Genomic DNA, 16,666 nt, shown 5'->3' on the forward strand with positions numbered 1-16,666 from the left:
TCTGGGTGAGTCTGGACCTCCAGGAGAGACCTGCACTCTTGGAGCTTGGAGTAGAACTATCAAATTACTGATTTAGCAAAGCCATTAGTGTTTTATTACCTTTTTTTCAGGAGATCTGTAGGGACACAGTTGTATGGCTGTGAGTGGAAATTATGTTCCATACATAGATCTGAACACATCCTCCCAAGCAGCCAAGTTGAGCAGAGGTTGGAATAAAATGGTCTGCTGAAAAACATGATTTGTAAAATATGTTGGAGTTAAACATAAACATTAAGCCTTGGAAATAGTTACAAATCTTGATTACTGGAGGAAAAAAATAAAGGGTATTGCATTTGCTGTGTATAATATGGAATGTGCTTCACCCTGAAAATAGCTGTGGAGCAAAATTTTGACTTCCACATCTCACAGCATCCTCCAGTCTGGTGCAGGCTGTTGTTTATTCTTTGTACTACTACCCTCATTCTTTCAGTGCTGTTAAAACCATGAACTGTAATTTCTCTGAGCTGCTCTTTTACAAAATTCATGCTTCTGTCAGACTTAACTAATGATGCAGTCCTACAGAAATCATCTCAAAGGCTCAATCTCTCTTCCAGCCTGAGTAAAATCTACAGGAATCCCTTTGTCAAAACAAGAGTGGTACAAAAGAGGAAAGTTTTTTCTTCCAGTACCAGAGCACTATAAGAGCTAATTCAGACAACCCAGCACCATCCCAGCCAAAATTTGGATTTCCAGGGGGATGCAGCAGTAGAACCTGTCACAGGGAGCTCACTGAGGTGCCCAGCTAGGGTTGGGCTCCTTCAGCTCCTTACAGGTGTGGCAAACAGGAATTTAGAATTTTGGTGGTCAGGCAAGTGGGTGATGAAGGTACTGCCCTGGACATGGGGCAGGATGTGACATCTCAGTGCTGTGATGGATTCTGGAAGTGGGGAGGGAAGGGTATGGAGTCAGATCACCTGGAAAAGGGCAGGGAGCCAATGCAGGAGCATTTGTGCAGGTAAATCATGTGGGGAGGAGGTCTGAGGCCAGCAGTGAGATCATTCCTGAAAGCTGGAGTGCCACACACAGGATTTTTCAGTGTGTTGTGTTCCACTGTTCACTCGGAGGATTTTCAGGAACATCCCACGGAGGCTTCAGATCAACCTCAGATTTATTTCTACCTGGCAGCAGTGGGAAATGCTGTGAATGCACAATGTAAAGAGAAAGAGGAAAGAAGGGAGCATCAGCTGAAGTGTGTGAAGACAGTGGGGATAGGAAATGTGCAGAAAGCTGGGTCTGGGTGTTTGTAGGGCAGCCTTATCCTTCTTCCATTAAGATTTCTTTTTCTTTAAAATGTCTTCTTTTCCTCCTTTTAATATTATTGTGGATGGTTGATGCCTGGTGTGAAGTTATAAATAAGAGTCAGTTCTCTCAGCAGACCAATATCCCACTGAAGTGCCAGTTTTAATAAGGCAGAAAAATAAATTGAAAACTGTTAACTCTTAATGTGCTGGCAATTCTTCTCAAAGTTTATTCATTTCCTCCTCTTAGCAATTATGACAAAACTCTGTGATTCCAGTGGATGATCAGCATCATAGCTTGGGCACCTGTGGGTCATGACTTTACATTTCTAAATTAATTCATACAGTGTCAGGTGCTGAAATAACTCTGCCAATTTTCTATATATGAGGACCAAGTAGGTCTTGTTTAAGAGTACCCTGGCAAGATACTGCATTTAAACCAAAATTCACCTGATAAAAGCACCTGATAGCACAGCATGGTTTTTCCATAGATGTTCATGGTTCCTGGAGTGTGCATGGCTCAGGCTCTGATACAAGTTTCTGTCCTTCAGCCTTTCACTTTTTCTTTCTTCAGAAATTACCCATTCTTCTGACCCACTTTTTAAGTTCTTGCAGCATTCTGCCTGGCAGCCTGTCTGTCTGATGGCTGTCATTGTCTTCCCTTGTTGTTCTCCTGTCTTTTCTCTTGCTGTGAACTTGTCCTACCCTGCTGTTCAGACTCTTCCCTGCTGGAGTTCTCCTGTCCCATGCCAAAGACTTGGCATCAGTTCTGTCCAGGCTCTGTACTGATTAAATCAGCTCATGTTGGGGCTGCTGGTGTGGGAACAAGGTGATGGGCAGGAGTCATTAACAGAAGTTACAAAGGAATAACATCCAACAGATCAATAAAGGTGCATATTGACTGATTTCTTTAGGTGTGGATTTGTCTGCTGAGGTCAGCAGTAACAACACATTTGTTTTAGTGGGTGCTAATCTATACAGGATGAAATGTTGGAACACTGGCAGAAAATGAGCTGCTGCTGCTTGGGAAATATTAAAATGAACTAATTGTTTCTTTTTTATCTCAGTTTTATGCTTTTGTGGGTGAGGAAAAACTCTCTAATAATCTCTGCATAACAAAATACAAAGACAGGATTCTTGTTAGACACACATCTTAACTGTATTGAAGTACAACTTCATCTTTGAAATGTAAATTGATTTTTAGATTAAAATGCCTTCATTATTGCATTTTTGTCAATAATATAATTTAGGCTTATTTCTGTTGTTATACTCTGGGTGACCCTCTATATTTTCCATTATGCTAGTTTTATTCTTTGCACTTTAACACTTTCACAGAAGGAAATGAAACCTTTGAAAATGTAACATTTTTACTTTAAGTTGTAGTTTCCTTTGAAATAATTTTACATTTTTATTGGACAGAAAATATTTCCCATTAAACTCATGGCATGCTTTTACAAGCCAGCATTAGGAGAGTCCGATTCTTCTTTCAAATTGTTTTTCTCTAAGTGGACTTATATTGGAGAATATCAAATTCATCGAAAATAATCACATTTGCCCATTGTTTTTGACAAGTTATTGAGTTGTGGTGTTAATAAAATGGAGGGAATTGCTTGGCAGTGTCATGTCTGCACAAGGGAATTCTGTGAACTCATACATTTTCAGTTGCAAATGAATGTTTGTTTGTTCTGCACTTTATAGTCTCTCTCCTCCTCATAACACGCGCTGCTTTTAGATCTTTTCTTTTGATCCCTATAAAATATTGAAAACTGAAATTGCATCAACTTAAGCTGTTAACTCGATGGTCTTATAAATCCAGGCACCCCTGACTGTACCTCATCTCATGTTTGTGCTGGTGCTGTTGCTGCAGGTCACCTTGGGGAAGGTGCTGAAGGTGATCGTGGTGATGCGGAGCCTCTTCATCGACCGCACCATCGTCAAAGGCTACAGCGAGAACGTCTACAGCGAGGATGGCAAGGTGGGCTAGGGCCCCTCCAGCAGCCCTGCATGCCATTCTGATCTCTTTGTGACACAAAACTGGGAGCCCACTGCAAGTGCACTGGAAACATAAGAGACTCGGAGTGTCAGCAGAATGTTCCAGTTGAAATTTGTCTTGCTTTGCTTGGGTTTTGCATCCCCGAGTCTCTGAGTTCTTTCTAAGCTCTGAAGCCTTTGCTTGAATTTCTGATTTATCACCTTAGACCCCAGTTACTGTGTTTGTAGTGTCTGCTGAGAAAACAGTTTTGCAGTGTACCAGCACATCAACAGCCCAAGGTTCAGCTTTCTTTCTTCTGAGAGCCATTGAGAAATCTTGGGCTGTTTTTTTGGCTTGATAAACACAACAGAGAGGATCATTGGTAGGTGCTCCTCAAGCATTTGCTTGCCAGCAGCAGCACATCTTGAACAGCAGCTACTACAGCAAGTGTTACCTGTTTCCACAAGCAATTTGTTTTGTGAGTAGCTCACCCTGCTTGAACCCTGAGGTTTCCTATGCCTGCACACACTCCATATGGCTCTCCTCAGCACATCAGGAGATGTTAACAGGACCTGACGGCCTTAGCTCAGCTCAGGTCTCTTTCCAGGGTGGAATGGTCTCTGTTCCCAAGACATCCACCAGGACTCTCTGCTGCCAGTAACAGCACTAAATACCTCCATGTTTCACATTGTCTCTCTGGAGCTTTCTCTCCTGATTATGAAGCCTATTAAAATAAAAAGTTCATTATATCAAGATGAGTATTTGGCACCCATAGGCCATGTTATAATGAGGTGAGACTTCTTTTCCTTTCAAAAGTGATAACTGTGTTTCAGTACACAGCAGCACGTTGTGTGCTGACCCAGAGTTCAGCAGCTCTGCGTCTGAGCCTCTGTTCTCTGGGAAAGGCCAGGAGCTGAGCTGCTGAAGGAAATAGTGCAGCTCTATTTCCCAGGTGAGACATTCTCTCAAAGGCTGGGGGATTGACCTAAGAAGTAGTAAAATAAAAATTGCTTAATTTTGATTTGCTTTTTTCAGATAGGCAGGTTTAAATACCAGTTTGCCACAGAAGCAGCTGCTCTCTACTCCCTGTATATTTGCATATAAATACAGAGCTCCAGCACCAGCCCCTCTTCACCCCAAGTTCTGCATGGAAGTGAAATGATGGTCTGCTGAGAGAGCACTGACAGTGTGTGATGGATTCCCATGTCACACTTCATTTGGGTGTGCTCGTTTTCTCTGATGAATCCAGTTTCCTTTGAAGCTCCCTTGAAATACAATAATGCTATATATGCTGAAAAGCTAAGTAAGGAGTTCCTTTCTGAAACTCAGCATCTGGCATTGGGATTCTGTTGAGCTCAAGGTGAACTCTCCTGGGAGCTGCACATTGTTCCTGTGCCATCATTTGCTGCCAGGGACAGCAGGACTTGCCAAGGCCAGCTCTGGGCACGGGGCACTAACCTTTGCCTGCTGTCAGTGGGGAGCAGTTCTGCTCCTCCAGAGCATTGCTGTTAACACCTGGCTTATTTCTTGCTTTAAGCCAGTCTGCAGGGGAGTCTGTTCTCTACTCATTTAGCTTTGTGACCAAACCTGGGCTGTGTGACTGCTCCTGCAAGGCTGCACCAACCTGTGACCTTTACGTGGCACTTTGCTATTCCAGTGGGCATCCCAGAGATTTTGCAAACCTGAAGGTCTCTGTTTTAGGTATAAACAGGAACATTTCATTTGTCTGAAGTAGAATTGGAGTTGGAGCCACTTAAATCATGAGCAAATTTGGCTTGGAAGATTAAATAAATGCGTAGTTTGCTAGTTTTGCCAACTGGAGCACATATTGACAAACAGTGAGCTCCTTTTTTTTTTGTCACTAATTAACTACTCTGGTAATTGGAGAATAAGAATTAAGATGGTGTTCTCACAATGATTTGCTTTCTTTATTGTGCCTGCTGGGAATGAGCGATTGCAGTCAGTTAGGAACAGAGTCCATTGCAATTCCTTCCCTGTCACAACAGATGCTGTTGGGAAGGTACTTCAGTGAGGTTTCTACACGATTCTGGCTTCTCAGCTGCTAGCCTGATAGCATGAAAAATGCACCAGCATTAAGGAGAAACACACAAAAAAAGTAAGAAAAAGATCAGTGAGTATCATCCTTAATAAATAACAGAAATATGGAGAACCCTCAGGAACACAGTAGGAGGTGATAATTTTTCCAGGGAGCAGTTTACACAGTCATTGTTGATTTGGGACTTAGCTTATGTATTCCTAAGAAACATTTAATATTTGTAAACAACAGGGAGATGAGGAATTAGGTGCTAACATGCAATATGGCAATGCTGAAGTGCCTCTTTTCTGTAAGGCACGTTGAAGAAGGGGCACCGGATAAGTCTTTGTACTTCTTTGCACTTAAATAACTCCAAACTGCACACACTGGAAAGACCTTTAAATACAAAAAAAGTGAAATTCAGTGGGAGACTTTTTGCCAAGAGAGAGGAGTTTGGGGCAACCAGATGTATTCAGTGGTATTTAAAAAGGAGAACTGGCCATCACTGGGAGATTGGGACTGTGCACAGAAGAGGCCAAAGATTTCCCCTCTGATCATGGTAGTCATAATTTATTACTGAAAATACACAGATTTTTGGCCAATTCTACATTACTGGGAAGAAAAAAGGAAGAGACAAATACAAACAGCAGAGATTGTTGAGACTCTTGTGGTCCTTCAGTCAGGCAAGTCTGGCAAAAAAACCCAAATCTTGGTGTTTCTCCTGGCTGTGGAGCTGCACAGTGACACACCAGCAGTTACTCAGGAAAGCTGACATTGCATTTTCCAGGTTGCTTTATCTTGCTGTGTGCTCACACATTGTGCTGTGCAGGTTGACAGGTGCTTACATGACAGCCTCACGTGGTCTCTGCTGAAATCTCCTTAAATTGGGTCCTCCCTCTCAAGCATTTAAATACTTTCAAAATAAAGGTGAAAAAGCAGAAGTTTTAAGCTTGCAGTGAGTTAAACAAGACCAGCCATTCTGGGGTTTTATTTTCAAGCTTTGCTTATACAGACAGAATCATTGCATTTCTTAAGTGCCTTGTGTGCCTCTCTCGTGAATTATTCACAGACCCTGCAGAATATGTCTTTGCCAAGCTGCCAGCTGCATAACTTGGACATTTTTGGTGCCACTTTGCAAAAAACAATAAGTGAGATCTGGCAGGCTCTGACAAGTCGTGGGTGCTGGACCTGCTCACAATTGCTCTTGCTCACCATCCTAACCCTTCATGTCCACCACAGACTGATGCATTTTAATTACCCTCGTGATTTTAGTGGTGGCACAGTGCCACCCTTAATTTCAGATTGTGACATGCTTGTTGTGCATTGAAATTTAACCATGGGTAGTAATTAATTACTGGTGTTTTCCTGATTCCTGACTAAATGAAGCTATGCAGCTCATCTTCAGAGGGCAGCTGAGCCATCGGCCTGCCAACAACAAAATCATACTGGGATTTTTTGGCGTGGTAATTGGGATTTTTCTTTAGATGCAGAGACCAGGAACCACCTTGACAGGGCATGTGGGCACTTCACATCACTGCCTAGCCAAATTCCTATTTTGCATCCCTTCGACTCAACTAAAGAAACATGAGTGTCTCTGTTGAATTCTCATGTTGAGGAGCTTGGGTTATGTTAATTCTATAGCTTCATTAATTACCCCATATCAATAAGAAAAGGCAGCTTTTAGCCTCCTAGCGTAAGAGAGGAGAAGAAATGGTAGTATCAAAGGAAAGCTTCAAAGACAGGCAGAGCTGTCTCTGGGGTAATTTCTGATCCCTGCATTCTCACCACTTCAAAGCTGGCTGTGTGTGTGTTTGGGTGGAGGGGGGGATGAATCTGATTTCTCTAATAAGTGCTGGCAGCGGCCCTGTTTGATATGGGATGCAGGGAACATCCCGGGTTGTTATCGCCTTTGAAATCGCTGCGCCGACCTTCAGCCAGCGCCTCTTGTTCCACTGCTGGGCTGGGCGGGGAGAGGGGCACAGGGGAGAGAGAGCCCCGGGTTCATTCACATGCAGAGGATGCCCTGAAATTGTGCTCTCAGCAGTTTTTTAGTTACAAATGTGTGTCTTGATTGAAAGTGAAAAGTTGAAGAATAATAGACCTATAACGATGCATTCTTTAATCTGCTTCTGCCTTAATCCTCAGTTTCAGGGGGGAAAGGTGGGCACTCATTCAGGATGTATGCATGGAGCAGGGGCTGGTGGTTTTTTTCTTTTTTCTTTCTTCCTGTTTTAACATGGATAGCATCATGTCTGTAAGACGGGCATTCATTACTTTTTCAGCTTTTCCATTGCCATGCCAACTAATGAACATTCAGAACCTGTTGGACTCATCTTAAAGCAGCATCTAAAGTAGACTTTTTTTTGAGCCTAACTAGAGAGGATCACATACTTGGTTTGATCACTGGAGATTAGCAAACCATCTATACATTCCAATTACAGCAACTCTGCAGTTAAAATAAAAGCTATAAATTACATTAAAACAGGGTTTGGTTTTTTTAAAAAAAATACATTAGTTTTCTGTTTTCAAATCTGGAAGTGCAGTGCTGCCTTCCCAGCAGGCACAGGTGGGATAATGCCCATGTAAATTGGGTCCAAGTCTGGGCTGCACCTTGAGTGTTGGTGTTCACACAGGTTCTTGATCTCACCCCAAGAGCCAGGAAATGTTAAAAGGTTTGCAGGGAGGTGCCTCAGGGTACTGGTGTCTCCATCCAGCCTGGAAAAGGCATTGAGACATCAGCTGCCTTTTGTCTCACGGCAAGGTCAGAGTGCTGAGCCATGAAACATCGATCCTGGAGTGGCTTTAGAGGTTGTAGCATCCTCTTGTCCTGTCCACACTGAGCACTGGGCACTCAGGAGTCACTGCTGAGCAGGATTTGGACATGGGCCACTTCACACTGCTGCTCCTGAAAGAATGAGAGCTTTCAGCATTCTGACCATTTTTAGCATGGTGAATTAATCCTTGGACTCAGCATCCTTCGCTTCCCTCACCTCCCTCTAATGTGTTTTACTCACTTCATGTGACTTCCTTCAATTCAGACTTTTTTTTTGTGCCTTTGAAGAATCTCATACACTCAGTTAGAATGTATGGGCACCTAAGGCAGAACTAAAATAATCAGTTGTACCAGAAAACCAGAACCCCCCTTGTGAGAACACGTGTGTCCCACCATGGTGTCAGGCACTGGAGGAGCTTCTGCTCAGAAATTCACTTAGAAATTCTTCTGTCTAGACTAAGATTCCTGAGATTAATGCTTTATCAAACACCTTTCCCATGACAAGTTCTGTGCATACAGAATTGTTGAGTACACTGAGATCTGTTAAAAAAAAAAAAAAAAAAAAAGTGATTTGCAAGTCCAGGATTGATGGAAGCTCCTCTTATTTTTCCCTGCTCCTTTTCCTTGACAGAGTCCAAGATGTTGCACAGGACTGGGATAAGAGAGCACTAATGTGTCAGTAGGAATAGTTAAACACCAGAGCAAGGACAGCCTTACCTTCCAGCCTGGGGGTTAATAAACCTGAAATTTCTATTTTGTTCTTTTGGTTTGCATGTAGCTGAGCACACATTTAAGTCATGGATGTGTGCACTAATCTACAACCTTAAATCTCTTTTAGTGTGATTTTTGTCTGCAAATGTAAATGCACTTTCCTGAGGGATGTTTTATTTAGCCCCAGTAGACCCAAAGCTTTGGCTTAATTCAGCTAAATGCTCTTTGTGTCGTTTGTAACTGAATCACTTATTCAACACAAGACAAGCATAAACTTAATAAAAATGCCCTCATTTTAGAAACACACTCAAGCTGATGAATATTTGCATAGATCAGCCACAACCCCATACAAATGAAGATTTTGCTTTTTTAAAGAGAACTCATTAATTCAACAGGTCTTGTATGTGTAATTTTTTTATTGAAACTGTGCTGAACTATTTCATTCTTCATTGCAATACAAAAGGAATCTTATGTTATTAATTCCCTTTCTTGGATTGCAACAGTTGAGGGCAGGGGGTCAGAAGAGTGAACTCAGAAATACATCTTTGTTAATCCATTTTCTCTCCAAAGCTGCTGCTTTATCTGTAGTAATATATAACTTTTTTATTTTTTATTCCTACTGTAGCTTGACATATGGTCTAAATCCAACTATCAAGTTTTTCAGAAGGTAAGTCTCACATTTCTCTCTACCTAAGGCACATATGTGGAATTGATTTTAAAAATCTGGGCCCTTATGTTAAATAATTCAGAATTTATTCTTTGTCATCACAACTTGCAAATAGCAAACAATAATCTCTAATGATGGAAAACTGTGAGTAGAAAAGAAGATCACTTCTGGTGTTACTTAATTTGGATTTATTTCCCATCAAAGTTCCAGTCCATGGTTTGGCATAGGAAATTGGAGATTATACTATACCAGTCTTAACATTTTATGAGGAATCTTTGAGCATTCTTTCTTCAGTTTAAATCTTTTGGGGGAGAAAGGACTGATCCAGGTTCATTTGGATTTTGCTTTGTTGTATTTATTGGGGTTGGTTGCCTCACATTCCTGAGGGCTTGAGTTTAACTAATCAGTGGAACCTCCCTTTCCAAAACAAGTTTGGAAATACTTTCCATGATTTTATTTTTGCCTGCCTTTCTTCCCATGCTGGTGTAAGCAAGAGGAGGGACTTACTGGAATGAATGTTATGCTATAAAGTAAGAGAAGTCCAAAGAGAGAATGGCAGCAATAAAAATAAAATGGCTGAGAAGGTTAAAGTGTATTTTAGAAAGATCTATACCTTGCTATTTTCGAGGGAAGGAAGATTTCTCTTTGAAGGCCTCTTGTCAGAAAGCTGTAAGTTCAGATTGATCCAAGTTTAAATTCCAGTTTCCCTACCCTCAAGCCCCAGTTCAAGGAGCTGGAGTCTGCAGCTGCTGCATTGGCTCCTTTCATCCACGTTTGTAGTTTGTGAAACGAATGGGGGTCAGGGACTCCAAAGGGCTTAAAAACAGGGGTCAGAACTGGGGCATCTTGGCTGTGTTTGTGCAAACCCTTCCAAGATTGCAGTTTGACCTGGGATATTTCCCTGCTGGAGATCAAAGCACAGCTTTTGGGGGAGCTTGGTTACTCTCCCTTCTATGCCTGGCATTAAAGTGAATTTTTGCTGCACTTGATTCTTTACCCCGGAGATCAGTGGTTTAAATATTCTTTCTATTTTAGCATCAAGTAGGGCAATAGAGCAGGAAGTAAAACTGCATTTGTTTATCAGCCTGCTTTAAAGTGATTTTTGCAGTGGAATAAATCTACTGCATCATCTCATTTTCCCAATGACTGTGTTTGGTTGTGCACTCATTTGGGCATAAGGTTGAACTCCTGGATGTTTTGGTTTAGAACAGCTTGAAAGGGTAAAGTCATATTGCTGAAATTTGTGTTAAATGATAATCAGGTTTTGATGATACAATTGTCTATAGCAAGATAACAGAGTAGAGTAAATGTCCAGTTTGCTTAGATGTCCACGTTAAGGACTCAGGGTGCATAAACAAGTGGAATAAATTTCCCTTCATGTCCAGGTGAAGCTTTTAGAGCAGCAGCTGAAAGAGATCAATGAAAAAACATAAAACAGCCCTCTTCCTGCTGCCTCTGTGGCTGCAGCACGGATAAATGTGAATCTTTGTCCTCTTCCTAAGTTCCTGTTGTCCAGTTTTCTCTTAATAAATACCAAATTATTAACATTTACCAGAAAATATAAACCAACCCAGAAAGACTTCAGGGAAAGGGTGTCCAGCTGAACAACTGGGGGGGGTTTACAGTAGTTTTATAGATTTTGTTGCTGACTCTGTCACTGTGTTACCTTGGACACCTTCACCTCTCTTTGGCTGAGTTTCTCGTCCCTCAGGCTGGGGTAATATTTGCTGACTTCACAGGAGCTCTCACTGAATTGGTTGCATAGAGCTCTCAGATTCTTGCCTGAGAAATGTGATAAAAATGCAAGGTGATGGCACTTTCTGATCAATAGGTGGTGTAGATTGAGCTGATAGTTGAAGAAGTTAAGGCTGGGACCCACGTCAAGTTTTTAAACAGATGATAGAAATTGCTGTGGTTCAGCATAGTAAATTCTCTGTGGTGCAGTGCTTGGTTTGATTTCCTCTTTATTCTCTAAAGCTGCACCTGTGTCTATTTGGAATACCCAGGAGTAGTGATTTAGCAGTAGCAAAATGAAGGAAATAGATAAAATAGTGTTACAGAAACTATTGCACTCCGTTACCAGGGTAGGATCTGTACTGCAGGATTTTCTGAACAAATGTTTTCATGCCACTAAAAAATCATGAGTAAATGTGTCAGAGCACATGTGAATGTTCTTGAAATGTGTTTCTCATGGCAGTCACCAGTATGGCAATGTGGAAGAAGGAAAAATAGGGATGAGTAACTGCTCCACCCTATGGAGGGGGCTGGGCAGCCCTTTCAGTGCTGCCTTTAAATGTAAAATCCATCTCCCCTCTGAAGGACAGGGCAATTCCTCTTTAAAAGCCTGACCAAGTTCCCAAATTCTGTCTTCAGTGATAACACAACATCTGGAGCTCCCCAGGTCCCTGCCTGGGGGAGCTGCAGGCCTGTCAAATTCTCCCAGGGTTGCAGAATGACTTTGTAGGTTAAGGACCAGAGACCTCTGATCTTCAATCCAACCCTGTCAAACGAAGCTAAATTTGTCCTGACTTTTTGTTTGCAAACACTGGCTGTGTCAGCAAGGCTTTTCTCTCTCCTTCTTATTAGGCAGGAGACAGAGTGTGTGTGATTTGATGGGGGCCAGCTCCTGGAGGGCCCATTACTGTTCAAGTGTACAGTCATTTTCCCAGTTCCCTGGAGACTCCCTGAATCTGGTCCTGGGGTGAGCAAGTCTTACAGGCACTGAATGCACCAGCAGGGTTAGATCCAGAGAATGGAGCTGGAAATAAGAGAGGGGAATGCTGAAAGGGCAGAAGCACAAGGAGCAAAGAAAAGGTTTTTCAGGCTTCCATGTTGGTGTGACATTTAAACTCCACAGGAGCAGCAAATGTTTTCATCTTAAACCTCCTTCTTTTACCACCTCATACCTCTTGGTCCACTAATGCAAGAAGAGGAATAAAACAGGAAATAAGGAAAGATTTTGGGGCTTAAATCCTGGTATAGATGAAGGCTGCATAATTCCAGTCATTGTGCAGAGGGTTCAAAATTCTAATTGTAAAGAGTGGTGTAATGTTTGCATTCAAAAAGGAGGGAAGAACATAGAATTTTGAAGCTGCTGTGAGTGAGTGCCAGGCAGCTGCTCAGTTACAAGCAGCATAGCTGGTGTTGCTGGGTACTGTGATGAGGTTGGCTGTTTAAATCATATGCAAAGGCTTTAAACCCATATATTTATTTTTCATCTCACAGCCTCAATCCTTATTTTCACCTAAACAGTCTTACCAGTTTTAGCAATGCCACAAACTGGTATTTTTTGCCTGGTCTGCTTCTCCCCAAAAGCACATTTTACCCAGAACTTTGGGAAGCTGTGAGCTATCCCAAAGTGATGGCATGTTAAGCACCACAAGGGCACATCAGTATTGTAATGTATGAAGATGTATTCTTGTCAATAATCTGAGAGTGAGATCACGTGCAGGATGAATCCATGCATGAGCCAGAGCATGGGCTGTGCTGCTGCTGCTGCTCAAGGAGAGGGGCTGGGCTGTGCCAGGGTCACCTGCAGCCAGGATCAGTCCCTAGCTCTCTTCAAACACCTCCCTGAGTGAAATAAAACCTCTGTGACCCACTCCAAATTAAGCAGAGCAAGCAAAATAATAACAACTGAACACTTTGTGAGCTCTGAAAACAGCTGATAAATCCTGAGAAGTTTGGTGGTGTTTTCCTGAACTGGGAGTGGGGAAGGGTGTGTAAGGATTTGTGTGAGTTCATCAGTGCCTGTTCCATCCATCATCCTTTCCCAGCACTTCTCAGGCACCACGTTCTGTGCTCCACATTCCCTCCAGAGAGACTCAGATGTGTTCCTGGACAGAAGATTGAGTAATGGGAATCCTTGGAAATGAACAGAAGCATTTCCATGCTATAAAAGATCTAAACACTAATAAAATAACTTCCTTTTTTTTCCTTTTCCCTTAGTGCTGTGATCAGCCTCCAGAGCTCATTGCTACAGGCTACTGTTAAGGCCATGAACTTACAAGGGTTTGATAAAAAAAAAGAATTTAAAACCTTTCAGGGGATTTAAAGAATCCCTTAATATTAGATGGAGTTGTCAGTGCTGTGCTTGAGGGAATAAACCAGTAAGTAACAAGGACAATTGTAACAATTGTGACTCTTAAAGTGCTCCTACTTTTGAGAAGGGTATTTCCTGGCAGTGAGATAAAATACATGGAGAGAGGGAGACCTTTTATGATTCACTCATGTGATGGTTTTTATTATTTCAGGTGTAGCTTCATTCACCTGGTCTGAGGTGGAGCAAAGCTGTGCCTTAGGTCTTTGCTTTTGTGCTGCTTATCCCAGTTACAGAAAGCATTTTCTCAGTCTTCTCCACCTGCAAATTGTGTAATTTAGGTTTTTTAATGGATTTTCCAGCTTTGGGAATGGTATATGACTAACCAGTGTCATCAAAGCCCAATAAAGCCATTTTTTGATGTGTCACCTTTGGAAAATTCAGTACTGTTCCAATGCATTACAACTCTTCTGTGAAAAATTGAGTCTCTTTGCCAAATTTGTTTTTTCCATGTCACTGAAGTCTCTTTTCCTCACTCTCCAAGTGCTTAGTTAAACAATGGCTATTTTATTTAGTAGAATTTTGCTGCAGGAGATTGCCTTGTTTCTCCTTTTTTTTGACAAGAAACACAAGTGCTTTTCAATAGATGAATTGTGAAATATTGAGTTCTTCTGCAAGATCTCTTGAAAATCCATTTCAAGGTCCAGAGCAGAGCTATCCCAATCAATGTGTGCTCCCCTGAATATTCTTCCCTCTGAAAAGAAGTAGAGAAATTAGAAAGTGACTGATAACTTAGCTAGCAGTAGCTAAGGCACAACGATAAAAGTGGAGTTAATAAAATAAAACCCTGAGATGTACAGAATATCATCCTACACCCAGAATAAATTAGTTTCTGATTCCAGCTTGGCTGGAAGAAAAAGTGTGTCCTTTAAGTGAGCTGGCACATCCACAGTTTGTTTTGTTTTGCTTTGCTTCAGTGTGAAATTGTATTGCCATTAGGAAAGTTGGGTATTGATCTTTTGGGATTTTTTTTTCTTTTCCCCCTCCTTTTTTTTCTCCCTTTTTCCTCTTCTTTTTTTTAATCTTGATCAGTTTGTGTTTTCTCTCATTGTCTCTGCTGTCTTGGGGGGTTAAATTCTCCCTCACTCCCATGCCCTGGGCAGTTTATCCATGGCCCAGTTCTCTCCTGTTGGACATCACATCATTCCTTTACTCTTCTTCCTCAAATTTGACACCCACTTTGATCTTTTTTAGCTATCAGCTCTTGCTTAGGGTAGAAATCATCTTCTTTTCAGTGCAGAAGGTATTATTAGTGTTCCAGCAATGCTGGGATGGCTTTTATCTCCCCAAGGAATCTCATTATCTTTACATTACAATAGCAACAGCATATGGGCAACTTTGCCAAAGTGGCCAGTCAATTTAAATTTGTTAATAGCAGTATTTTTTAAGCAACTTCCTTCGGTGCCAAGAGAAAACAACTTTGTTGTTCAGGAGGGAAAAATAAAAAACAACAACAAAAACCAAACCAGAGTTTGTTAGAAGTAGAAATGCAGCAGAAGGAGAACGGCTGCTCATAAATATCTTCAGAACTTCCTATTCTTTGACATGTCTGCTACCATCCTATAAAAGCACCATCTCAAAAAAAAAAAAATTCAGATAGCTGGTGGGGCTGGGGTTGGCTTCTGATCACTACATGAGATGTGTTTAAAAGAAATGGCTGCTTTGAGTTCTGCTGTGCTATTAATGCACAGTTCATCACATTATTTCTCATCTTTATTTTTACATGGTAACACAGGAATGGCTAAAATTGCCTGAGGTCCATTTCATGAATATTTTTGCAAACTCACCAGAATGTGCAAAGTCCTGAAAGTTTTCCCTTCCAAATGTCAGAATCACATGTGAGTCCCTGCTCATGCTGAAGGGTGTGTGAGAATGATGGGGAGCAGATCCTGTGTCTAAAATAGCAGGAAAATCAGAGCTGGGTTCAGACAGGCTGATGTGATGGAGTGCTCAGTGGAGGAAGTTTGTATGGTGTGAATGAGAGCCTGGCTGTACATGGATTTATTCAGGAATATATCTCTGGCAAAACCACCTCCCTGAATAGCTTCAAGCACGAGCCTCTCATTTCTCCAGTGAAACTTGGAGTGCTCCAACTCCCAGTGCTGAATTGGACTTAACTGCAAATGGGGAACAACTGGAGTTAGCTGGGAATAGCAGTGGGAATTTCAGTTCTCACTTTCCCTTACTCAAAGTTTGCTATAATCTGTAGACTGGCCCTGAGAAGAGCTCCTCTCCTCCATGTCAGAACTAGAAAATACAATTGAATCACTCTCTATAGTTATATATTTTGTTGGGAGCTTTGACATTACTGATGAGGACCACTGAGATTCATGAGCTGAAATCTGTGAAAGAGCTCTTGTGCTTCTGTTGTTGTTTTGAGTTCTTTATTGTCCAACCTAAGAGTTTTTCCAATAATTTCTTGCATTCAGCCTGGAATTTCTAAGAAGCAGTAAGCTGTTGACAGTGCTGATAACAGTTGACAGGCTGAATACTGCTAGAAAATTGTATCATAACTGTTAGAAACTGCCCTTTCCAGAATAATTTCTAAAACAGTAATTTTTTTTTTTTTTAATCTGTCAGCATTGGTTAGTTTTCTTTATTTTTCTTTAATTATTCTTGTTACTATAAATACACATTTTGTATGTATTGTATGTATCTGCAATTCCCAGATGTATGATCTTGTTATGGCTCTGTCTGGGAAATTAAAACGCTTTTTATCAGAAATCTTTTAGTAAAGCAAGTATTTATAAACCATAATCATATTAATTGATTCCTGATGTCAGAGGAAATGAAACTAAGTACTCCTTGTACTCCCTGCTTTGCCACCTCCCCATGGAATTCAGCATTTTCCTGCAGGTTGGCACTGCTTTGTCTGAAATGGGCAGTGAATAAAGGTATTTTCTTTCCCTTTGCAGGTGACAGATCATGCAACCACTGCCCTGCTGCATTACCAGCTGCCCCAGATGCCAGATGTGGTGGTCAGGTCTTTCATGGTAAGTGTCAGAAAACACATTTTTCCAGCCAGCTTTGAGTGTTTGCAGTGACTGACATCAGGCAGTTCTGCTGCAGTTTTCATTTCCCCAGTTCAAACAAGCTGGAGACTGTGATTCTTTGTGTCTCCTACCTGGACAG

At 41.5% G+C, this 16,666-nt stretch overlaps 2 protein-coding genes across 2 annotated transcripts in view; one reads left to right on the top strand and one right to left on the bottom strand.

Moving 5' to 3' along the window:
* The window catches only part of PRRT1B (proline rich transmembrane protein 1B), a 424,933-nt gene that overhangs the window by 286,221 nt on the left and 122,046 nt on the right, over positions 1–16,666 (bottom strand). The window lies entirely within an intron of this gene.
* The window catches only part of MED27 (mediator complex subunit 27), an 82,543-nt gene that overhangs the window by 63,221 nt on the left and 2,656 nt on the right, over positions 1–16,666 (top strand). Inside the window, exons 5-7 of the mRNA XM_079324638.1 lie at positions 3,145–3,252; positions 9,394–9,435; positions 16,450–16,527. Of these exons, the coding sequence (XP_079180764.1) occupies positions 3,145–3,252; positions 9,394–9,435; positions 16,450–16,527 (228 nt within the window). The remainder of the gene's footprint in view (positions 1–3,144; positions 3,253–9,393; positions 9,436–16,449; positions 16,528–16,666) is intronic.

Source organism: Erithacus rubecula, assembly GCF_903797595.1.
Source record: "Erithacus rubecula genome assembly, chromosome: 21".
Taxonomy (NCBI): Eukaryota; Metazoa; Chordata; class Aves; order Passeriformes; family Muscicapidae; genus Erithacus; species Erithacus rubecula.